General features: G+C 30.9%; 1 protein-coding gene across 10 annotated transcripts in view; it reads left to right on the top strand.

Annotated features, from left to right (window-relative positions):
* Nucleotides 1–870: 870 nt before the first annotated feature.
* Beta-spec (beta Spectrin) overlaps nt 871–26,976 on the top strand; it is a 49,998-nt gene continuing 23,892 nt past the window's right edge. For 7 of the 10 annotated variants that reach the window (XM_026638173.2, XM_026638177.2, XM_026638176.2 and 4 more), the window contains exons 1-2: nt 871–1,182; nt 25,745–25,918. In XM_026638173.2, the coding sequence (XP_026493958.1) occupies nt 25,783–25,918 (136 nt within the window). In that variant the 5' untranslated portion in view covers nt 871–1,182; nt 25,745–25,782. Of the gene's footprint in view, nt 1,183–5,714; nt 5,867–25,136; nt 25,300–25,744; nt 25,919–26,976 lie in introns of those variants that run through there. The other 3 variants (XM_026638183.2, XM_026638174.2, XM_064217074.1) reach the window with 3 other exon arrangements.

Raw genomic sequence — 26,976 nt, forward strand, 5'->3', positions numbered from 1 at the left:
ACATTACAGGTTATTTCCATTTGTCAAAAACCTAATTAAATATTATCGAACAATAAAGTACAGTTAGAGAAAAGTTCAAATAGCAAAAAATATATAAAAAAATCTACCGTTTTTCTGTACAGTTGGAGCAAATATAAGAGAACTCTTTTCATATCTATACATGCATAATGGCATACTCCGAAGTCTAATAAGAATCTAATAAGATGTATTATTACATAATTAAAAAGAGTCTTTTTTTTACTAATATATAATAAAACAAAAAATATGAATACATACATTTTTTAAATTATAATTTAAGAAAACGTGTAAAATTGTGTTGGTTTATTTAAAATAATACTAAACATTTGACGAATTATGTGATTCGAGTATCCGAACTAGTCATAGACAAAACATCGATTGGTCCCTCCCTCTCGGCTTCTCCATTCAGTCTATGCTGGTGTATGACATCATTCAGAACAAAGATTACAAATTGAAATATCAGAAGCACCAAAATATTATCATACTATTTTTTATACTGATTAAATATATTTTTTGTACACAAATTTGTTTAATCATCAAATATTTGTAAAGGTTATATTTTGAAAACTATCGTTGTTCGTCAAAAATACTTAAGCGGATAAGTAGCTATTCTTAGCTAAGATGGCCAACAAATAAAAAGTTAATGTACACTACGAAATAAAAATACATATATATATATCACATGTTTGTTCTTTTCTGCTTTAATAAATAGCATTATTAAACACATTAAGTATGCAAACTACATTAATCTAATGCTATTTTATGATTCATTTTTATTCAGAACATAGTAGTACTTCTTATTTTATCATTATTATATCTGTATCTGTGATTGTATTAAATTTAGTCTATGACATGGGCGGTAAGGTGATGCTTTCGCGGCGATCTTTTGCCTTGCCTTGGACGCCGTGTTCGTACTCGTAGTCGCTGATGATATTTTGAAGATTTATATATGAATAGCGAGTATTTATAAGTTTGTTTTTTATGAAGTGATCGGGTTATGGTTTAAAGATAGAAAGCCGGTTAAGAGACAATTTTATATGTGTTGTATTTGACCTGAGTACGAAGATTACAGTAGTCCTGGAAACTGGAGTGATATTTTGTGAGTGTCGACGTTTATGTGTGTCAACTGTGCTGAGAAGCGTTACTTATTATTTCTGATTAAAGGTAAGACATTAAAGTACCTAAATATAAAAGTATGAATTTTACGGCGTTCGCAAATTAGATTCAATTTCGACTTTTAGTTCGGAGGCCCACTGAGGTGACTCGAACCGATTGGTGCAGTTTGTTATTAATTATTTTAGATTTAAAAAAATAGAGGTAACCATATTATAGTTTTAATAGATTTTATAGACTTAATAATTTAGTAGAATCCATAATTAATATTACTTACCTTCAAGATAAAATAGATAAAGTACGGCTATTGCTCAATGTTATTAAGCTATAAATACTTTTAGTAACCATCAGATGTACATATATTGATTACTAAAGATATAAAAAAAGATTAAAATAAAATATTTTTTATATTATACACAATGTATAGGTTAATGAAGGAATTTAAATGAGTGTATAGGTCGAATGAGATAAATAAAAGTGTTTCCGAAAAAATTGTGGACATGAATAATACAAAGGTGTAACATTATTGTTACTTAAAATAATTATAAAATATCGACCTATACCCATATATATCAAATTATATTGCTTTACATACTAAAATTTAATTAATTATGTTATTAGTTACATAGAATATAATTAATAATAACCTGTGTTAATGGTGTATAATGATTACAGTTTATCGGCTTGCACTTGCAGCCAATGGTTTGTGACTATCATGTTGCTAAGCATTTAAATCATTATGATTGCAGTTCATTGTTGTGTGACAAGGTCAGATCTTAGATACAATGGTTAAAATATATCTTTTAAACGTCAAAGTTATTGCATCCAACCTGGGCTAAGGTATTCATTCCTATAAAAAAAATCCACAGTTATTTATAAAGAGGCTTATTAAAATATTTAAAGCTGAAAAAAATGTAGACTTAGTATTTATTGGTAGGAATAATTGATATAAAAATTTAATTATACTTTACTTTTAAACTCTGTTATTAAAATGGTGGAAAACAGTGACTAGTGAGTTTTTCGCCGGTTCTTCTTGGTATAATCTACTTTTCAAACCAGTGGTAGCTTTACATTGAATTCAACACTGTAACATGACGATTCAAAAGTGCTGTTATAAGCCTATCTGAATAAAGCATATTCTGATTTATTTAATAATTAGCATAATGTCTTTATAAAATATTGAAGATGCAAGAAGAAGTTAAATTTCAATTTATTTATTATTGATATAAGAGTCACTATTATAATGAAATAGTGATAACACAATTATAATGAAATTACACTGAACTTAAATTACTGAAGTTAGAAGAAACAATTAAAATAAAACATATTCTGCTACTATATACCTCATTGCTTTAATAAAAAGTCTTAAAACTATTGAAGTTTTAGTTGAATATGTCGATGTCATGGGAATTGATAAACTTGTAATTTTTCATAGAATGATTAACAAGATACAGGTATTTAATAAATATATAAACTTTACTTTTAATTATTTAAAGAATTAGTATTATCTAATTACCAAAGCCATGACTAATTGTCAAAAATTCCAAAGCTATGAATCTGCACTCTGTACAGGAAATCATTAGTTAATGAATCTTAAGTGTAATCTGGTCAAAGATACAAATACTCATCTCTTAATAATATTATATTATGAGGTTTTCCTGACCGCGGCCAAGGCAACCATTCTGAGAGATTCTAGCCAACTGTGCAGGGCATATTATACTGTATGCACAAACGCAGGTGCACATTCATAATTCATTGGGACAGCAAATCCAATATGACCAAATAGAATTAAGATTTAGAAGTTGAGTATGTTATATATATTTAATTATAAAATACTTTAAATATATTAAATGATTATAATTTAAAAAACCTGTTACTTCATCACATGTTATCTTTTTAATGCAGACAAATAAAGAAAACTTCAACTTTATCATTTAGTTATTATAGATAGCGTAGATAATATTGCTATATATTGATAACACATATACTGTTATGTATTTAAAATTACAATTATTATTTCAAACTATAATAGGTATGTATATTTACTATTAACATCTTAGTAAAGATAAATCTTGTATAATTGTTATGTAAGATTTGTAGTAAATCAAAATAAAGATGATTTCATACTATAATATAAATGAGTCATGTAAAATAATAGGTGGGAACACCAATTCTGACAATAATAGGTTTTTGTATGGTAACACAAAAGTTATTTATTTTTATTAGTCGAAAATGACTTGTACTTCCACCTCATGAATCATTTCCAATCTATCCATCCAAGGTGTATCATACACCTACCAAAAATAAGTGCAGATTGGCCTTTAATTTTACATGACACATATATGTTTAAATGACAGATTAAGAAAGGTGATAGGTTACATTCCCATATGACAGTCTATTCAACTGTCAAACAGAATTGTTGTTGATTGTTGTGTGACTGACTTGCCTACACTTATGTGACTGAATGAATGAATGGATACAAGGGGCATGTTAAAGAATAGCTTACCCTTCCTTAGCAATATTATTGAATGCGATATACCATCAACATTGCCAAGTGATGATCCCAAACTCACAGGTGACTCATTTGTTTGTCACACTACTGCTATAAAAAAGTAATTATTTTCCAAGAAACTGTCTATTATAGGCATAAGTATTTATACATATACTTATACATAAATGTAATATGATCTATATGTATTACTGTAAGCATAATAAACAAATATAGTTTTATTATGTTAACCCATTTATATATTATGTAGAAGATATTTCAGTCTTCTAAATGACACATGGTTAGCGGAGTCAAAATGTATTTTTGATATCACAGTTACCGACATATTCAATTGTTTAATATTAAAAAATAATTGGCTTAAAATGAATGACGTAATATATATCCCACAACCTTCTTTTTATCTATATATTTTAGACATGCAAATGGACCAAATGATGTTAAGGTTTGGCCTTAGACACTGACACTGTGCTCCCAATCAAGGAATCTAAGATGATATATAATTTCTAAACAAAACATACTTGTAGCAATACAAATGCAGAGTAATTGATTAAGCTCAAATATTGGTGCCAAATCTGTTCAACATTTACACCTCAAGAATTAAATTGGTGCATATATAATAATAATATTAATAAGTGCTTCATAATTAATTACCTCTATTAGAATTTGCACTACACAAATACCTAAATAACACATCACAAACCTACGACCAGTACAGATAATAACACCAAAAATGTATAATAAAATGTTCATAGTGAAACGTCTAATATTCACTGATATTTTATGATAACATTTACCCTTTTAATTTATGTGAAAAAGATATTTATAGATATTTAAGTCATCATTCTAATAAACCAGATGGTTGTTGAGATTCTGAGTAAGTATTTCAAGGACTTGCTTGCATAATGCATGCCACATAAAGTCATTGTGGCATACATAATTAATTTTATCATTTGTTTTAAACTGGTTTTATTTAAATAACCTTTACTATTATATTGATATAAATAATAATAATTGTTTCGAGATTGCATTAAGTATCTTTGGTTTGGCTAGACTATTAACTATTTAATTTAGTTTTAAATATAAATAGTGTTTTTTTTTGTAATACTTTTTCTAGTATGTTGATTTCAATGTTGTGTATACCTTCAAAAAGACTAGTTAGCATAGTTAACAATAGTATAAAGCTTAAAATTCCCTTACAAATTAAATAAAAAATATTTATATTTTTTGTTACAACAATTACAACAGTAAAATAAAAAATAAGAGTGAGGCCCAAAAAAATTATTAATGTGGCACCATATTTGAATTGGCACTAATATGGAAATTGTGTGAACTATGAAAATATTTAATTAATTAATTATTATTACATGAAGTATGTGAGTTGTAGTGAACATAAATCAAACAATCTACTTGTTAATCATTTTTTTAAATAAGTTATACATATAATACCTACAATTGTAACTCCTATACTATTTTGTAGTAAATATTCCACCTAAGTCAAAAGGATTTATTTATTTATTCCGAGATATAAAATATATGTAGAAAATAAGTCTCAACTCACTACAACATACATATAAAAAAAATCAATTCCAGACTCCTTAGAGTTCAATGGCATGTCTACCTATTTTCCGCCCTCTGGACATAACACAATTCCCTAGTTGGATTCAATGCTGTATCGATATTTCAGAGGAAATAGGCAAGGTCATGATGAGAGGGGGAAAAGAAGATCCGTATTATAATGTTGCCACATTACATACGTATTATAACAGTTATCCGCATTTAATTCACTAATAAAATAACGCTCAAATTTTTATTACCAATTTAGATACTACAATATCGATGTCTACGTAATACCAAAATTAACTAAAATATGACGATTAAGTAATATTTCCAACGTGTAATTTGAATTTTTTTTTTGATTATAGTTTTATTATTCGTTTTAAAGTCACGCCATTAATTCGCAGCGAGCAAGGGTGTATTGTGGGGTGGCAAGTTGGCAACAAAAGTGGGAGGGGCGTGCGTGTACTAGGGATATGCGGACTGCCGGCGCCAGGAGTTCCCGATCGATATTGCGGGCCCGAGTCGCTCACTCTGAGTAAACTGTGTCGCGACGCGCTCGTGCGTCGCTCGCGCCCGTTTCGTGTGCTCATACCTTTTAGAACTTATAAAATCTGTGCCGTGTATTACTAATTGGATGTACGGATATGAGATAGTCATCGATTACCATTGGTATGTACTGGTTACTCAATACTGAACCGAAGGTATTGTACCCGAAATCCAGACGAGGAGATCAATAGTTTGACGAATGATGTCATAAGTTGTACACTAATTAGGAAGTCTGTAGGTGTAAGATAATTGCCTAATTTGTGGTATAAACCTTTGAAGGTTTTCCTAAACACATAGCATTTATTTAAACATCTACAATGTTCGATTTAGCGTGTTAATGACGTGGTTATTCATTTTTATTCCTATTTTTCAATCCAACATTACAAAATAATAGCTAATCCTCCTATTATTATACGTCAAAGTTTTCGCAATCGCTCGTCAATTTAATTTGTTTGCTGTCTCTTTCCACGCCCCCTGATGACCTAGAAAGCTAGCAAAATAGGTATAGAGAGCAGGCGCGGGCCTGGCCTATCTAGACAGACCCATTCCCCGAGCGAACGATTCTTTTCTGGAGCACATTGGCATGACTCATCTGAAGGAATAGTTGTCACAACCAATTAAAAGGTCAATAGTAATCAACCCCATGTAACCCGACATGTTATTTTTTAATAGATACATAACTGCTTAATAGGAGTTCCAGGTCTTTTTTTATTTCAATTATTGATTCGAACACTTTGATATAAATTTATGAATACTGAAATTGTAATTTAATTTGAAGATTATATCAGATTGACAATTATTAAGGATACACAGAAGTGTATCCTATAAATCCTGTAAATTTCTATAAATAGAAATTTACAGTTTATTTTTCTTCAGTACTTATTAGTATTTTAAATATGCTATGATATGATACGTGTGACTGATCAACGAGCTAAAAATCTTAGTGATAATATTTAAGAAAGGCTTTTATTATCAGAAGATAAGTTTTATTTTTATTAAATGTATTAGTTACATAAGTCGTCAAGTCTGTCGGAGAGAGTTTTTCGACGCATATTTAATGATTTTTACTTAATATGATGTAATAAGGTGGACTTAAGATTTTCGAATAAAGACAATAGATGTATTTTGGATAAAGGTATACTTTCATAGCTCATATTGTTTTAATCCGATCTTCATGTAAAAAAAATATATATTTTTTAAATATTTGATGCATTTATAATTTGAAAAAAAGTCTGACTGAAATTTTTGGTCGGTTTTGTGATGTTTGCAACACAAAATATAATAATATATAAAGGTTACCCAAACATGTAGATAATCAAATTGATATTATACCATTAAGAACCACCTTTATCGTGTTCCAAGAAATAAATGTAAATATGCTAGACGTTTAATAAATATTTAACGATATAAGAAAGCAAGGCTAGATTCCGTTTAAGGTAAAACAGTTTTATTCCTATCAACGGATATTAGACGGATATCAATCTCGGTTCATTTCAAATTGGAATGCTTGTTCATCTTCCACAGCTATCGAGGTCGTCTATACCTTACCGTAATAATCTATGTAATACGAAAAATAATATTTTACCTACAATTTTTATATTGAAGTATTATTTAACTCTTGTTATTGAAAAACAGTATATAGAAACAATATTCTCGCGTAATTTGTGTCGCTAAATATTATTTCTACTATTGACGTATTCAAGTTTGCAAAATTTGGACTTTGACACAATGAGTACTTTATTTATTTTGAGTTGGGAGATATGCTTAGTACAAAACAATACAATTTTTTGTGTTAACTGCTGATCTCCTCGGTAGACTGCTGTGCAATCAGTATTAAGGATCTGTATTACTTAGTTGTAGGCCTTTTACTGGGTCGAAAGGGTAGTTAGCACTAACTAATTATTCTACCACCAAACAGCAATACTGTGACTCGATTTTTAAACAGCGAGTGGGTCAGTCTATTTTTAAGAACAGCAGACATAATATAGAACCCTAAGTGGCGACGTCTTGACGGTAAAATAAGTCGTTTATGTTTCTTACTGTCTTCGGGTGAAGTTGACCACTTATAATCAGATGGCCCATTTTCTCGTCTGCCTTTCTAAAATAAATAAATAAATAAATGAGATGGCCAAGCAAATGTGAATATAATACCGTATGGTAACTTATATACAGTGCTAGCAGTCCATCGTTTAGGAAAATACTCGTTTTATTTACAATAAACAATAAATCATTTGTATTCTCTTGATTTGAGCTTGAAAATGAAATTTTAATTATCAGTTAGTCAAAATACATACCTACTCCAATCGAAGTACGAATAAAGATAAACAAACCTTAGATTTATCTAATTCATGTGATTTGCTATATTCACTTTAATTTCACTTTCAAAATTTCGATAATAGTTTCGTCGACGTTCAAAACGCAATTTTTTTAGCAAATCCATAGTAAAAATCATAGATTAATCAAGCTCTCGATGATATCGCGTAAATTTAATGTCAAATATTCTTTATTTGGCATTTCTCTTATGGTTGGAATAGAGTATCAGTAAATGACATTTCGAGGAAAAAATCACTTCTGACGTTTCATAACCTTATTCACAATAGTAATTAAAATGTAGTCTTGAAATTATTCAACAGCTTATTATCTCGATATAAGTAATAAGGGCTATAATAATGTTGATAAAATCACAAAAGCCCACTCGACCGTGTCATCCTTGGTGATGTCATACAACAATGCATTTATTTTGGCTTTTATGCTACAATGTTACGGTATGATGTCACACCAATTTGTGCATCTTTTAATCTCCTACACAAATCTCATAATACTACAAGATAATTCAGGCATGTACGTTTCAATTCACGTAGATTTTAGGTATGTAAATTAAATCATCATTATTAGTTCAGCCTGATTGTAGAACTTTTCTATGTCTTATTGACGTTTATGTTCTTTTTATTTTAGGTAACCACTCGATCTGACGTTTTCTACCAATGTCGTTTGACCGCAGAGCTGCTGGTCTACAATATACATACATAGTCAAGTTATGTATGGAATTATTTGTCTTAACTACGTTTCCTAAACTGTAGTTGTTTTTTATTCGTATATAAAAGAAGAGGAAAGCCATACCCTACCAAGTTGCTGGTGGCTTTTTGCAGACCATCGTATACCACTTACTAGTCATTCTACTGTCAAACAGCAATGCGGGTTAAGGCTAGCGTGGTCGTCGGCGCATTGACGTTGAAATAATTTGAAAGTGGGGCCACCTCCCATTTGCTTGTCTGCCTTAATAAATAGGGGAAAAATATTTTTGTACCAAAAAATAATACTTACCGCAAAAGAAAAAAGTATCGTTAAAACGATAAATTACATGCGACAAAAATCTTGAAATGAAAACGTATATGAATTATTTAATACTTACGCTAGCAATGTGTTTGTTCTAGTCATATCTCGAGTTATGTAATGCATATTGTACACAAAAAAAAAATGTAAATATGCATAACGTCTTGAGTTATTCTAGTTCAAGTGTAGAAAAAAAATCGTTATTACGTTGCTAATTTTGTGTCAAGTACATTCAGACACACTTAGTCCGTTCGTGGTGATAAAAAAACATGATATCATCGAACGAATTAAACTCAGCGACTGTTTGTTTAAGAGTTTCATACTCTGTAACGGCTTTACAATATTGAAATAGTTGCAAGTCCGGTTCCACTTGCATTGCCTAAATCAGATGTATCTGGCGAAACCGCATTTGAGTCGATTTTTTTCATGCAAGTAAAATAAACGTAATTTCGTTTAAAAAAATAATATTACGAAAACGTATGTATCTAAATTGACCTCCATTGAAAATAAATGATATTTAAAAAGTAACGAATTCTCTGACTACGGAATGTTACGTACATGTAGATTTAAAAAAAAAAAAACGATAACCACCTTACAGTTGTAAATGACATATATTAAAAATCTGGTGATTATACCAAAATATTATTTATTTATTTAAATTTAATATAAATGTGAATAATAAATATATAAAATATAATATCATATCGATATTAAATAAATTTGAGCTCACTATACATATTAAGTAGATTACTTTTTACTTTTAAATTAATTTCGAAAACAATATTGGAAATATCCCAATATATAATTTATATGATTATTATATTCTTTATAAGTAGGCAGTCATGTAATGAGTTACTTCATGTTGCTTCTTATCATTACGACTTAATCACTTCTTGATGATAATTCTGGTAAGACGACCTTCGATGCGCCAGTTATATTTAGTCCACAAACAAACTTTTATTATGCATTTTACTATCTGCTATGTTTATGAAGTCAATCTATCTTCTGTAGTATTTAAAATGCACGACTCGTTTGCTGTAAACAAGTGCAGCATAAAATCTGCATACAGTCTCCTTATCTATGAATATGTTTTTTTTATTCAGTGTGTCAATATACGAAATAATGTATATTATTTATTGTTATTTTAATGCCGTAAAGATCCAAAATAAAAGAAAAAAGGCAATCACGAGCGAAAACCATTCCATACATAGAAGGTTAGATTGTCAATTATGCTGTAAGTTTTATCATATACGAATTTTATGTACCTATCAGTCTATCTTACAGCGTATATGGGCGCGGTGGTGACTACTTGCCATCAGGTGACCCACTTGCCATCTGTCTATCTGTTTTATGTTCACAGTCCATCTGTCTATTACAAAAACAAAGTGAGCATCGACTGGCAAGGACAAGCAACTAAAGCTCCAAGACACTTAAAATTTTTGATCCTATGGCTGACCGCACATTGATTGCATTAGATAATAGCAACACTTAATAGTGTTAACGGACGGAGATGACCTATTACTATAACGTAACCAATTAACCCTTACACTGCTAATATAAAATAAACAAAACCCAAAGTACGGGCAAACTTGCGTGTGAGAGTCCTATAGAATTCGTACCGATTCTAAGTGCAATTATAATAATAATATGAACAAAATAAGTATTGCCATGGTAGCAGACATTCTAGTATTTATATAACTTATAGTTGTACTGTGCGGTTTAACCCACGTTAACGTTACTTCGCCCTCGTCGGTCCTAGAGTTTTATATTGTCTATAACGTATCTTAATATTTACGAAAATAATCAGGTTGTGTTCCGTCAATTCACCTGCATTAAATTTGAATTATTTATTGTTTGTGTTGTTCTAGGGTAAGAATTAACAAGGAAATTGCTACTACTATAGTCGTCTTCAAAATTTAATTGAGTTTGTTAGCTAAACCGTACCGATCAATCTCATTCGTTTCTTTTCCATCCTACGTGACATTGGCGAAATAACCTGTGCCCTGTCGGCACAACTAAAAGCTTTTAAACTAAGATTTGAATTGAATTATTTATATAATATTTTTTGTTATGAATACGATCTGGTTACATTTTACTACTCGGTTCCTCAACATGAATATTATAAATCAATAAATGGACTATTTCACCCATGAATATACTTTGTTAATTTCAATAAAGCATACAATCTTTCCAACTCCATATGACTAGTATTGATAAAATATGATATTATGTTGTATAAAACGGGAAATGAAATAGTTCTCATGGGATAAAAGTCGTGGTAGCTATATCACTGTGGCTCGTTGCTAGCTCTAATGAAACCTGTTTCTTGTTTACGTTATCTCATAAATTGTAACGTTTTCTATAGTAATCATCAATATACGTTTGTTCAGACTCATTACTCGCGACGAGTCATATCAATAACAAATTCGGCTCTAATTTATCGTGACTCCCATTGACCTCTGTTTGAGACAATGTCACATAATGGTCTTAATATTTTTTACTTAAATAATGTTTTTAATAGAAATATATGTATATTTTTAGATCTTTATATTTAAGTAAGTGGGTGCGTGTGCGCAATTTAATATTAAATTTTATTTTTATTAAGATGAAGCTTACTTTAAAACGAACTTTACGAGGTAGGCAGGAAAAGAATATATCTTCTTATTTATTTTTATTATTTAACTCGGTAACAAATATCTCTGTGTAATAAGTATTTAATAATTAATAATAATTGGAAAAATAGCTCCCAAACCATAACGATATAAAAATAAAGCAGTTTTCGATATGAAGTTATGGTACATATTTCAAATATTTTCAATTAAATAAACAAAACACATTCCACTCTTACGGTTTCTGGAATCTGCTTCATACATGGTAGTCTAAATATAAGTTTGGACTAGACAGTTGCGGGGATAAAACTATCAGACGTGACGTTACTACGTTTTAAAATATACATTTATAATATTTTATTATAATAAAATGTTTCATGGTTAATAATTCCATAGTTGTTATTACGAAGTTGAGGTTTGCAGCGAAAAAAGTAATAATATTGCAGAATTGTGATTTCCGATACTTCAAAAGTCATAGGAAAGCAATTTCCTAAGAATAAAAATATACGTAGTTATTATTTTATTCATTAAAGATTGTGACGTTGATAAAAACATATTAACATCGTCGTATTTTTAATAAATAATACAAATACATGATTTCGTTTTACATGCGTAACAATAATTGTAAAAATGCTAACGCAATAATACTAAGAACGTGCATTGGTAAGCCCTTTCATATCTGAGTATTTGAGCAACCAGAACGTTAATTGCGCTAACAAAACGTTCGTACGAGACTTTCTAAAGTATTCTTACTGCAATGGTGCCATTGTGGAGTACCATTACTCCGTACAGAACCCGTTTCCGACTTGAATTTTATTATGTACATTTTGTATACTGTTATGAAGTTACTTGGTGATTGAATGCTAATAAAGCTTTTGTGGAATGAACGAATCCATCGTACCTATTCATTCCGTACTTGGAAAGTAGACAAATGTATATTGATAGTTTAATTATTTCAGTTATAGATACATGTTATACCTATTCCATTAATAACGTGTTTATTCTTAAATTTCGTTTGAATTATTCAAAAGAAAATCTTAAAGGAGGTCTTTAGTATTTTTGTTCTGCTCGAAAATATCATCCTTTGTTTGTATAAAGTCTAATAAGAATTATTCAGTTTGTAGAATTCTCATGAAATTAATATTGCGGTAAATCTTGAAATTTTAATTCATTGTTTTAAAATTACATTTTATATTCAGCTGCGAGTCCTGAGTCCTCTACCGGGGTCGTCGACCTCTGAGCCAGTCCGTCTTGCACTCGCCGGCTCACGTAACAACCGCTTTCTGAACGTTCGCCTCTAACATAATATCCTATATTGATATACATCAGATACGACCTATGTGCTAATCTAATATCAAAAATCAAAATATTTTTAACTAAATACAATCATAAAAGCAATTGCGAATCGCCATGTACAGTAATTATTTAAATTTAAAGCTACCCGTTCGGATTGTAGATTCTTCTGTTACTGAATTTGAAGGATGATAAATTTGGATACCACATGTCGACTTAATTCCACAGTTTTCTATTAAGACTAAATATTAATTAATTAAAGTAAAATGTATAATATTTATGTAAGAAAAAATACATATAAATATATCGAAATAATAATCTGGCCTATAAATTCGAACACAATCATAATTACAACAAATACTCCTAAATTTTATATAAAAAATACAACCTTCACTAAAATGCTGTATGATTATCACCAGCGTAAGAATTAAGCAAGAGTTCAATTGAACTGGACGTTGAATAGAGCATTCAATCTACAAGAACAATTTGCCGGTTGTTGGTCAGCAATTTGTGACAATCAAGCCGTCTTACGGTCATCCTCCCATGCTAGTAACTGTGATATCATCTCATGAATGAACTATGATGTAATGGATTAAAGATATTTAGTCGTCATGGACGTCGTGTGATTATTGTACCTTGGTTAGATTTTCGATTATTGTTTTTTTTTTAGTCAGAATCTGGTTATAATATCCTTGCTAGTAATGATATTGTTTTGCTAAAAATAATCATGGCATAACATGGTCGCTATATTTGACTTAATTTTTTTTTTGGAAATGTATTCTGTACCTTATTTTAAGGGTCGTCCACAAGGTTCTTTTTTCGACGCGTATGTTTTTTTTTGTTCAGTAAATCAAGATTTGTTAGGCTTAGCTAAATAAGTGCTCAGTTTATATCTATGACACTATAAACTATACTATATATTGTTCATAGTAAAATTGTAAGATATCAGTATCGTGTATTATATGAACTGTAATGAGCAGATATTGATCATGATCGAGCTTGTGTAAAGTTAAAAATATCGCCATGGCAGAACCAGTAATAAATGCAAAATATCTCAAAAATATAGAATGTTTGATGTGCTCAAGTGAAGTGAAAATTCTCTTACAGCCCTTTGTAGGCCTAAAAATAGATTCAATTTAATTATGTTCCCTTTATGAAATGATCAAAGCAGTTCATGTTTCCGTGACATAAGGACAAACAGAATGTAAGCGAGTTTTAAGGTGATCCTTTTAGGCTTTAGTCGTCCCAAGCTTTCATCTAATTAGAATGTGACATACGTACACATAACCACATAGGCTTCTAATGTGTTCGACAAAGTATCAATTTAATTAGCTTCATTAGATAATTAAACACGACATATTTTTACGTGGTAGTATGTCATGTCATATAATACGTTGATGAAAGTTTAGTATAAAACTCTCGATAATAAAGTGCCACTTCAAACAATAAAGATCTTTCAGCCTTCAACTTTACTGTCTTTGTAGGTGTTTATTGGCACATATTCGCTTCATTACAAGTAATATGCCAGCGAGGTCAAAGTTAAAATGCATACATTCAAACCTTGCGCTTTATTTAACACACACAAACAGTTCTTTTTGCTTTACTGAGAAACGCTTACAGTTATGCTTGACCCATTTGAGTCTATAGGTTTGTTAATACAAAGCACACATTGAGAATTTCTAATTGACCGATATTTCAGTCTTAAGTGATACGTTTGGAATCGATATTTCTAGAACTTTTTTATTAGTTGTATACATTCGCTTTTCGAGTTTGGGGACAAATCTTGCAATTTGTTTTATACAAGTTCCACTTCACGGATCGAGTTTAATGGTACAAAAAGTGATGCTGATGGTTTAACTTTAAGTAAGACTAATAATGCATGTGACGGACATGACCTGTTTAATTTTAATTATTAATTTTATCGGTCGATGTGGATAATCTAATCATATTTTTTCACACATATAAACAATATGTTTAAACCAATAATATAATTTTACTAAAGTAAGTTATTATGGCTATATTAAATGTCTTGAAGCTTATTTAATCTAATTTTGCTTGATGGGTCCCGCAGTTTTATTATACGAAATCAATGTTGGATGTATTCATCCAAGGTTGAACGTTTGTTTGACGAAATACAGCAATGATGTTCATTTTTGAAGGTTGCCATGTTCAGCCCGTAATTGATTAAACAAATGATTGTATTTTGCAACATTAAATGATTTGACGTCGATATTGGTATACATTTTCAGTTAAAAGCTAAAAATTTTTTAGCAAACCCCAAAATTCCAGGATGCTTTCACGGACGTTTTCATTAACTTGCCTTAAAAAAACAGGAAAAATGAATTGTCCTGGGAACAAAGAACGGCGGCAATTGATTATGTAAATGTACAGTAATTGTCTAACCAATTGACAAGTGACGTAAATTCCTCTTTGAACGCTATCAATTACATTTTTTGGAATTTGTCTTTGACAATCTTAATTAGAAAATGTTAAAACGGCTTCGTTTGCCTAGTAGTTATTTATAAGGCTACAGAAGTTCAGGTTAGAGCCAATGAAGTCATTTTTTAAGAAATTCTCAGTTGTAGCCCGGAGTTTGGGTGTCGTCAATGCAAACAATCTTCGTGATAAAAGTTTCATTTGAACTGTCTTTGGTAGTGGCGAATTACCATCCCGTCGGATTGTGAGGGTTAGGGAATAAAAAGTGCATTTGTGCACGGACTTGTTTAATGTCATTTCTCCTGGGCAAATTGATAAGTCTTTGAATTTGACTGCCATAGCTGAAAATCGTCAAGAGAATAAAAGATACGTCACATATTCTATTTTAAGACTGATTATATCTTACTTTTCATTGGAAGTTGTTCAGTCGTATTCGTAACTATGTTCGTGAGTTAAGGTATAACTAACAAACAAACTTTTACGTTTGTTTACATTATATATAAATCAGAGTCTAATAGGTATAATATAAACTTCAATCTCACATCACTCCCAAAATATCACTCCAAAGTTTTGTTAATATGAATTGTGAAATATCTTAAAATGTAAACACGAAACTTATACTGTATTTAGTAGCAGCGTGAGTATTTTAAAATAAGTTTGACGAAGGAAGCAGTGATTCATAATGGTTAAAACATTTCGAAAAGCAGTGTATGAATTAGTATTGCGGAGAAATTCTTCGCCTTGTAAATAATTCATATTGTACTAATACACGAACGCTTGCAATGTCTTAGTATCTTTCGTCCAGTTTTAGTCCCCATAAATTTAATGGTTCGATGATTATAAGGTTTCTTACTTATTACGAACCCTTACAACTTTCATCACGTCCGGCCATTAGCCGTTGTTTGGTTAGTGTAACCAAAAACTCCAATTCTTTTGTGCTTGTTGCTTTTTGTCTTGTTTTTAAGTTTAATACGAAATGCTATAACGCTAGCTAGCTAATACCTTTAAATATTGTTTGGGATTGATTCAATAAAAAATAATTTGTCTTCTTTCTTCCGGTCGTTTAATTAATTATGTTAGAAAAAGATATATCAGTGTTTAACTAAACACTCGCTAAACATCTTGCATAAGGAAGACCGTTTATGTTCATAGTCTATACTATCATATAGACTTCCAGACATATTTGGATAGACAATTTGATTCCTTGATCTTATATGTATACAAAAACGGATATCTGATTGAGATTAATATTCTTCGACAGCGTTTGACCGATAACGACGAAAGTAAAAAAAAAAGTATTTTTTCACTGAGAAGTTTTTTATTCTACCCACTTTTTGTAACTCACCGCTGAATGTATCTGCAGCAAATAAACTTCAGTACCATGACTATTGGTATATAGGGATACAGAGTTAGTATTACATCTGCCAGCTTTTCCCAGCAAACTACAAATGTTTTTTTGGTATATTTTTTATCTTATAGACATATTTGTGTTATTTACTATATAGCATTTTTACGTTACTAAAATCGAACGAATCAAAGACGCATAAAAAGCGAATACATATTACGATACCTCATAACTACACTTGTGTTAAAGTGAACAATAACAATGTCAATATAATAGACACAATCACAATATTATATCTATTGTTATTTGTAATCCGATACTCGACAGATAACCACGACCACATTTTCCATTTGATAATATATTGAATCGAATGAGTCTCGTTAAAACTCGGCTTCCTTCGGGTTATTTAAATTTTTTTACAAACACGTTTCAGAAAATATTATGTGTACATTTTATATTTTCAATTATAGAACACATGCGTGAGGTCTTATAGTTGAACAAACTTTTGTTCTATGATATTAATGAACGAGTTATATTGACCTAAATATACGGATAGCGTCATCGCACTACAGACGCGAAGCGTTCTTCATAGGGCGTGGTCATTACTCGATGCATTAAACTTGATTTCAATGCGATTAATAACAATTTCTGCTTTAATAAAATAACGACTTTTGTCACTGATGTTACTTTGCTGGCATACTATTGTGGGTTATTCTACATAGCAATCGAGAGTATTATACTATACAACTTCTATATATAACCATTATAATTTTTACATTGCTTAAGAATATCAGGATCAATTGCACAGAAAAGTAAAGATATACTATTCAGCATATAATGATTGGCATAATAATATATAACATGCAAGTCGGGATCGTTTAGCGTAGTGCATGTGTCGTTATAAAACCGGTCAGACGCTCAAACGACAAACACAGCCGGCCTTCGCCACATTGCGGAGAGCCGACAACGCCCGCTGACGTCACCGCGCTTATGTCATACCAATAACATCAGCGTACTAAACAAACCTGCAGATCTCTGCCCTTTGGGAGAAACATGCGATCAATTACAAAGGTATTATATAATCTTATAAAAACCTTTGATGTGGCTGCCAATACGAAACTTGCTCTTTTACACATTCACGCTTCAATTGTAAGCACGATTTTCTTAGAAGTGAGGATGATTCGTTCTGCACGAATAGTTCGTAAAGTAATAACAGAAATAAAAGCAGGTAATAGTGTAGTATGGGAAACATAAAATGTTTTATAGTTTTGAATACTACGTCTAATATTTTCAAATCTCTAAAGTTAAATACCAAAGAAATGAAAAGGTCTAGGAAACAATTTCAAATGCCAAGCGCCACTGATATAAACTAACGCAAGGTATGTAGTTGGCAACTAATGAAATTCATCCTGCCGAGTAGAGTTCAGTGCCGACACCCACGTACGGTCTCATTGACTTCTATCTCACCCGCCCGGTATGAGACGCTGCAGTCATAATAATGATGATGACGACTGATCTATTATAATGACTGACATGGCGATCTTCTTTTATAAAAATATATAAATGGGACTTAAATGGAACATTTTCCATATAATTCATCTGAATTAATTTGACCAACGCAATTGTTAAATTTTTAGGTCTACAGACTGCAGAGAAGTTTCATGTAATAAAATATTTATCGTTCAAGCTAATATTATGAAGAAGCAGATCACCGAAGTTTACAAGTCGTATTAATACTATTGAGAATTTAAATGACTCAACCACCCGTATGGTTAAATCAACCGAACAGCACGAACATTCTGGGGAGGGTTAGGGAGCGTTTCTCCGTATAAAGCCTGCCAAATCCATTTTCCTGCAGTGTTATATGATATATTGCGCTGATCACAAAAAAGCGAAATAAATGCGAGCTAATGATGATGATGGTATCCAAACATATAATACTTTCAAGGTTATTTTTATTTAAATAACATGACTCAATTATTATTAAAACCATAAACAAAGAAAGAGTAATTGGCCTCTTTTCATCCAATCTCATCGAGAGCAAAGTACCTACGCGAATTTAAAAATAAAATCGTCGGGTTTATACGTGAAAATCATCAACCAAAATAAATCGGGAAATAGATATATCCGTTTGATAAGTGCCAATAGAAAGTATTGTCACTTGTAAAAATAATAAAGAAATGATTGTTCATTAATGACCAAAATTTCAAATCGGATAAAAGAAATTTAATCAATTGATTCTGACTCTTTGTTTAATTAATAAACTATATAAAGGTTTTATATTCTATTTAACATTTTTACGACAGTTGTAACGAAAGATTTCTATTTGGAGGTGGCAATGTTGACCGGATATCCCCTTTGTTTCTGTGAAGCATCACGTTTTCGATCGTCACGTTCCGTTTGTGTATATTTGAACAAGCATCAGCTATTTATGTCGGAGATTTGTATGAACATTTTGGATTGTACCTCATGAATTTATTAAAAACTAAAATACACTTATTCTATTAAAATTGGCACTTTGATTATTTTGCAAGATTAAAAAGTAAATATAAAGGAACACCAATAATCATTAGAATAAATGTTTTACTTTGCATAATAGTCTTTGGTCGTACATACTGTTGATTCCCTTGTGCACTATGTCTAAAGTAAACTTATACAAATGGATTAAAATGACTCTCTATCTTATACTAACATCACACACAAGAAAGAGATAATATTTTAACTCCGGTTAAATAAGTTTATTTAAATAATCGACACCAATGTTTGCTTCTGTGGATCAAATAATGGAATTGATTACTGAAACAGTTTCATCCGTCCAATTGAGATGCTGGTGACAAACAATCCGGTATTCAAAATTGCTTTCGTTTTAGTACCTGTATAAATAAAATAAGATTTTGAGCTCGAGTTATTTTAAAGAGATACGATGTAAGTTTGTGGTAGTCGACGGGCAAGGCTCGGGCGCGATCTATATTTGGGTTAATGGATTCGTCCGTGCTCCGCAACCAACATGGGAAGTACCTGTTAGTTCGTCCGCTAATTCGTTCCAACCTCGGTTAGATTGTTTAGACCTTTGCTACTTATATTGTATGGTTTGTATATTCGTACCGTAAATGCTAGTCTGACATAGTGTATAATATCTGTGTTGGAATTGGCGTAAACTTTGTTTTTTTTTTTTTACAATGTTATACAAAGCTACTTGCTAACACGATAAATAAGTCTTATAATACATTTAGTTCTCTAGATCTAGTCTAGAGTTCTTTAACTATTTGCTAGACTATTTGTTAGTTTTAATAAAACGTCTTATGTAATATTTATATCTTTAATGGTTCATTTTTATAATTTTTAATTATGTTGAAATTTAATTTGATTATGGTTTTATTTTATTATCAAGATCCGTTAAAATTCAAGAAGAACTTCACTTAATGGAAATCGTGCTTCGCTTTACTTCATTTAATCACTTCACGAATATTTTATTAACGTGGGAATAATTTTGGGGGAATATTTCGCGAATGTGTTAAAATTTTAATAATTTGTATTTCGAAATTTGCTTTGCGTGTCTGACTTTCGTTTTTAACATGTGTTTTCTTGCATGTGATTCTCTAAATAAGTTTCACGTGTCCGATTTTTTTTTATTTAGAAAAAATGTTTTATTTTTATCATTGTACAACTAATGAGAAACCGATGACAGACATTGTACAATATCTTTCGAGCTCTGCCATATAATAGGAATAAAAGTCGAAGGTTGATTACAAAAACAAACAAAACAAAGATCGGAGTGCGGTTAAAATGCAGAAGCGGTAAGGCTGTTAGTGGCAGGCACGCGGCGTACTGTGACGAACCGTAAATAACTAGGCTCTGCATCCGCAGGAACAGTTAGTCTAAATTGTTTATTAAAAATACACTTTAACACAAAGCAGTAAGGACCGTAATAAGGGTATGACTTGTTAATAGGGTACCGTGATTAAAATCGCATAGCTTCCCGCGGTTTTGAATGAACGGTACAAAATGCACATAGTAATGACGCGTTTTTGTTTTTGAAATGGTTAGTAAGCAGAGAGATGTGCGTGAGTACGAGTCGCTCGGCCATCATTAACATTTCCTATTCATAATATCTATGTACGTAATTATGACAATATTGTGCTTTTATTATTTCAACTTTTAGAACGTTTTTTGAGTTTAAAATACATTTTTTTTTGTTACGCAAAGTTATACTAATGTCTATATTTTCAACCACACACAAAATGCAACCTTTACGTGACATTAATAAGGAACTAATAAAACTAAGATGATGTTATGGAAATGCATATAAAACGAGTTAACAGCCTGCGTTAAATTTGCTATCTATAAATAGAAGTGAAGATGCCAATACAACTGACCTCATAAGTTATTTTAGACAACAGGAAATATTGCGTTGACTCGGGCAATAAAATGAATGCGCTACCTACATATACTTCGATTATGGTTTCAGAACTGTGTCATATTATTTTTTCATATAATTAAAATTGACTTTTCTAATCAACGCAACTAAATTATTATTATTAGTCTCCCTTATCTCATATGTGACATCGATTTTAATAATATGTTGATTATGATTTCATTGACGTCTGTATTAGCATATTTGTAGTTTGCAGTACATAAAAGGGTTTTACTTAAGGGGGGAGGCGGTGGTTGTAGTTTCGTAAATGACCCCCTATGAATGAATAGGAAGATATGGCTGAAAATAGACAGGGTCTATACTTTGTTATAAGAAAATGAAAATAAATTGTATTCTATTGATTAAACCCACCTGTATAATAAACCTGTAAGTAAAGTAATGTTGCTGAACTATTTCTACGTTGCAGACGGGATATCCGTTTTCCTTACCGGAATACACCGTAGACTTCCAAGTAGTTGCCATGAGATAATAAACATTCATGCAATTTTAAACTTTACCATCATAAGCATTGGTTATTAAAATCGCTTACATATTTTTACCTGTCGTGTATGCGGCATAGCGATTAGCGACAGAGGAAACTATATTTTGTCCCCCCCTTGATTGCATGACGTCTAGTGGTTCGGTTGATGCGATAAGTATGGGGGAAGTTACGCTAACTGAAAGGCCTCGAGTGCTTAACGACTGCGGTAAACATCATTGATGTTTACTTCGTTTATTCGTGTTAGATTATATTTGAAGAAATTTTCTTAAGAAAACTGATTTCTATGTGATTATATTAAGGTAAACCAGTTGCTTTGAATGAGGCTCCAAATACAAGCATAAAATTTTTTACATAAATAAATATTTATTAAACATATTATGTCGTGTGTGTGGTGTCCTGTCCGAAATTTCATGCCTCCGAAACTAGCTTGCTTAGGTTTTGAACATTTTATATTTGTAAAATTAATTATTGGAAGGACGATAATGGATAACTAGTATAAATTAAAGCGTTTGAAGTGTAAGTTATCAAGTGTTAAATTCGTATGAATGTCGAATATTACATGCATAGCTCTGAAGCATCTTGTAATTTATAATCAAATTCAATGTTAACTCTAAACTTTGTGTTTTTTTTTAATCACTACTCGGTCATGTGGCTTTAAGGATATCTGTATACTTGAAATGGCCGAAGGGCACGCACTACGCCTACATGGTGGCTTTTTATTGTAGCCTATGGTGTACCGCCGCCATGTCTGCCTCCCGCGGGTCAATGTCCTCGCTTGTCTATTGGCTACGCTCGCTTTGTCAAACATTAGTTCCTTGAAACGAAGACAAATGACTTAATAGTTTATTAACTACTATAACTTTATGTTCGTGTCGTTGCATCACTTACTTTGACTTTTATAAAGTCTATTAAAATAATAATATTTTTTTCTTATGTAATACCAATCAAGTTATATAAAATGTCGATTTTATTGACATTAATAACGATAAAATGATTCATTCCAAAGATTCACTATTATTTATAGATTTGTATCTCCTTAGCAAAGTGAGCTAGACAAGAAACCGGTTATAAGATGAGTATTAAAAATCACTAATATTATAGTATAACGTCATTCTGTAGACTTAAATTAAGGTATAGATTCGAAGACAAAAAAACACAGCAACATTTATTATTACAATTTTTTTTTATAGCGTGTATTTATCTTTTAATAATTATTGCAAACAAATAGTTAAAAATATAGTCAATTATTAGCAACTATATTAAGAAAAAATCTTATAGCGGTATATCCTTAGTTTAATTTTTTTTATATTCGTGTCAACGTAATATAAAAGCTTATGTTTCAAAGAGTTTTAAGCGATAATTTTTGCCTGACGCGTGGATTGTGTAAAGTGTATAGTGATGTAATATTAACATGAAATACACCTGCGTGTCTTAGATATTGTCGATTTCTCACGAGACAACTTTTTATTGTTCATTGTCTTTTATTATTTACGCCCGTCAGTTGGTTCTGAAGTTTGCTTGGATCTTTTATACAATCTAATTTTAAAGTTACTTGGAATAAGTACATAACGTACGTATTTGTTCCAGGTACCTAAACATATTATTTTTGTTATTATTTTTTTAATAACAGAGCTCTTTAAGATTTGTGACGTACATACAGACGTGTAATGATATTGAAAGTGAGGATATGAGTAGATAATTTGACAGGAACCACAAGTAAAATTTTCGAACGATATATAATATTTACTATAACAAATCGTATATCTTACAGTCTGAACGAGGGAAATACATATATAACTACTGGTAATTAAGTTGGGATTCCTAATACGGTCTTGGTTTATATAACAAAAGAAACGTCACGCTTAGGATATACGGTATTATCTAGTTCTACGTATTCGTAATACTATACCTTTGACCACTTATTCAAGGACGTGTGGTCATACGCCTTTACAAAGTTTAAAGTTAAAAGAACTAACTGTTTGCTGGTATATGCCTGGAGTTTGTAGGCCGTTCACTATTCAGAACAGCTTTTGAAATGATCGGTAACAATCAATATAATGCCTTCATGATAATCACCGCTTCTCAAGTTTAAACATTGTCCAACTGTCATTGTGTACCAAATGTCTTGTCAATCTAAAATAATAAAAATCTTTTAAGGCTCTTAAATGAATGCGTTATCGATATTTCTTTTATTACTCTAAATTGGCTGTCGTTTGCTACATCAAATTACTATGCTATCGACTGACATGCCACGTATGGCTTGAGAGTGTGGAGAAACAGATCTTAAAAAATAGAGAATGGCTTTGCCCAGCTGTGGACACTTATGTATTTACAATTATCATTTTATGTTTGATGAAATTACTGCTGTTATGAGATTGCATTTCCCTTGAAAATTGGAAAAGTTACTTTACTATAGACAGTTTTATAAATTAGAATTTAAATTATATATTGAAAAAAAGTAACTACTGAATTTCTTGCCGGTTCTTCTCGGTAGAATCTACATTTCATATATTTTATTAAATGACGATTCAAAAGTGCTTGTAAAAGCCTACTTGAATAAAGTATATTTTGATTTGATTGTCATTCTACCAGGAAATAAAAATATAAAGTCACGTAGAATTTAACGTAATAAAAAAAATAGAAATAATACACCAAAGGCATCAATCGGTGGAGAGTTGGCTAAAATAATTCGAGCACGATGAAATCGTTTGATATACAACAATAATAACGATATGAATAATGCGAATTGTGACGAAACTACAATTAAAACAGTTTGCACGTATGAGCTCAGGCGCTGAGAGGCCTAGTCTATTGAGGGCAGTTGCTAGGCTCACCATCAATTAACTCATTCTCTCTAAATGAATTTAATGTTGAAAAGACTAGCCGAATGTAACGTGTGTGTATACTATATGTGTAATGTATATATACTACAATTTATAAGGATTCGTTCTGCTATAGTCGCTGTATATTGAGTTATATAACACAGATGTCATAGTTTTATTATTGTTTGTGATTTTTCCGAATTTAGTATTTTTGATCATTCATTGAAATCATACACTTTATAAATTTACATTATTATAATCACGGTTTCAATAAAAAAAACTAAAATAAAATGACGATTTACAAGGATTAAAAAAAAAAAACGGGAAAAAATATATAACTTTTGTTTTCTAAGTTTTCTTGAATTTGATTTATACAGAACGAGTATTTGCGTATAAATTACGTAAATTACTAAGTATTTGCGTATTACATTGTAAAATAGACGAGTCGCTAATTTAAGACATTTTATGAACATATAATTGGATTTCATACTTACTTATTTTTTATTACATTACATAAAGTAAACTCAAAAGGAATCCGATTAGGCGTGTCGATAGCGCTCTAGAATGGATATCTAATCTTATCGTTTAATGACGTCACGGTAAATAATAAAATTTTCTAGTACAATGCAACTCGACGGGACCGGAGAACATTGTGAAAATAAACATGTAATACATACGAAAATAATTTGTGAAGCAAATCTAGTTTACCGTTAATTTTGTAAACTAAAAGCATTAACACCGTAACTACACATGTGTTTTGTTTCTTTAACGCGTTTGTTAATACTTAAGCAACGTATTCAAGGTGAAATCTGTTTTGTAATCAAAATTTGTTGACAATGAGTTCATTTAAACATTTTAACAAAATTTAATCTGTCTGTTATGAAGTGCACAAATTATTTTTTTTCCTTAAGACAGTGATTTGTGACGAATTATTGTTTGTTTAAAAAATTTTAAATTGAAGCCACATTAAAATCAATTTTAGACTTAAATGTTCTGGTTACAAACACTAATACGTTATCTGCGTCAATCTGATCACTTTTTGTGATTATAAGTGCATTTCAAAAAAGTATTCCATATTAAATTATATATTACTGGTAAAAATGTTTTGCTCTAATTAACTCTCCAAATTAACAGAGATTATTTAACAATATATACGAAGGAGACTTCTCGTTGTATTTATAAGTAAAATTTCTGAAGAGCTTGTAAAATAAATTAGGAGAATTTAACACGAATATTTTTCTTTCTAGATATTTGAGCGTGGCGCGGTGAGGTGCAGTAGGTCGCGATGACGACCGACATCTCGGTGTCCCGCTGGGACCCGTCCATCGGCCACGGCCAGGAGATCATCGACGAGATCGAGTACGATGGCGGCAACTCCTCCTCAAGGCTTTTCGAACGATCGCGCATCAAAGCGCTTGCAGGTAAAAACACATTTCTCATTTAAGTAATCCTTAATATTTTTTCAAGCGATTTGACCGCGTACCGCCACCGGAAATTAACATAATTTAGAATTAATTATAAAAACATGGCAAAACCACAAAAATAATGATGAAAAGATATTTACTTAAATTTGCTATTAATATTGTATAATTTATTCATGAAGTTCGGCGTCTGTTTGACTTGTATAATAGGTTAAAGCTGTTTTCTATGTTTAACGACAAATATAGTTTACATGTATGATGCACTTACAGACAATATACATTAAATCGTTGTGTTGCTATAAACACAGATACATAAAAAACAGAAGTGACATAACACGAATTTGTTTTTAAAAAAAAACTGGATCTGGTTACTAATCTTTGCGTGAGGCTTGTTGTAAAATTCATACAAAAAATGAGCTTTTTTGTCACAAACTCCAACAAACCGCCTTTTTATGTTTATTATTATTTTTGCACTTTGCTAGTGAACGACTCCTCGTATAGGATGATACTAAAATATTTTTTAAATCACGTTCCCAGTAGGTGCGTAACCAGTTTTTAGTTTGCCGCTAAACATCAGCAAAAAAAAAAACGGTTTCAATTATTTTTTATTTAATGAATACTGATGCAAATTGGGTTCTATGTGATTTAACACTTTTGTCGAGTCACTAAAAACAATTCTAAATTCCAACTAAATAGATAGCTCGAAAAATAGAATGAACTAAAGTTAGATCTTTGTCTGAGATTTGGCGTGCCACACTAATTCTATTGTGACCGGTCGTGAACCTTTGGGATAAACGTTCAATACATTTCAATTTTGTATCATAATATTACGTAACATTAACCTAAATTAATGAATATGTAGCAGTTATAATAATGTTTATAATTTACAGTTCTGCGCTCAACTTATAAGTAAGTGTAACGATAGGTATCCTCAGCGATAAGAACATCTATATGGCCGATAATAATGCGGACCCAGTAATGTAGGTAAACGATAAAACGCTTGAGCATATACTTTAGTTAGTTTGATGAAACACATTAAAATATGATTATTTAAGGTA

Source organism: Vanessa tameamea, chromosome 15, assembly GCF_037043105.1.
Source record: "Vanessa tameamea isolate UH-Manoa-2023 chromosome 15, ilVanTame1 primary haplotype, whole genome shotgun sequence".
In the NCBI taxonomy this organism is placed as follows: domain Eukaryota; kingdom Metazoa; phylum Arthropoda; class Insecta; order Lepidoptera; family Nymphalidae; genus Vanessa; species Vanessa tameamea.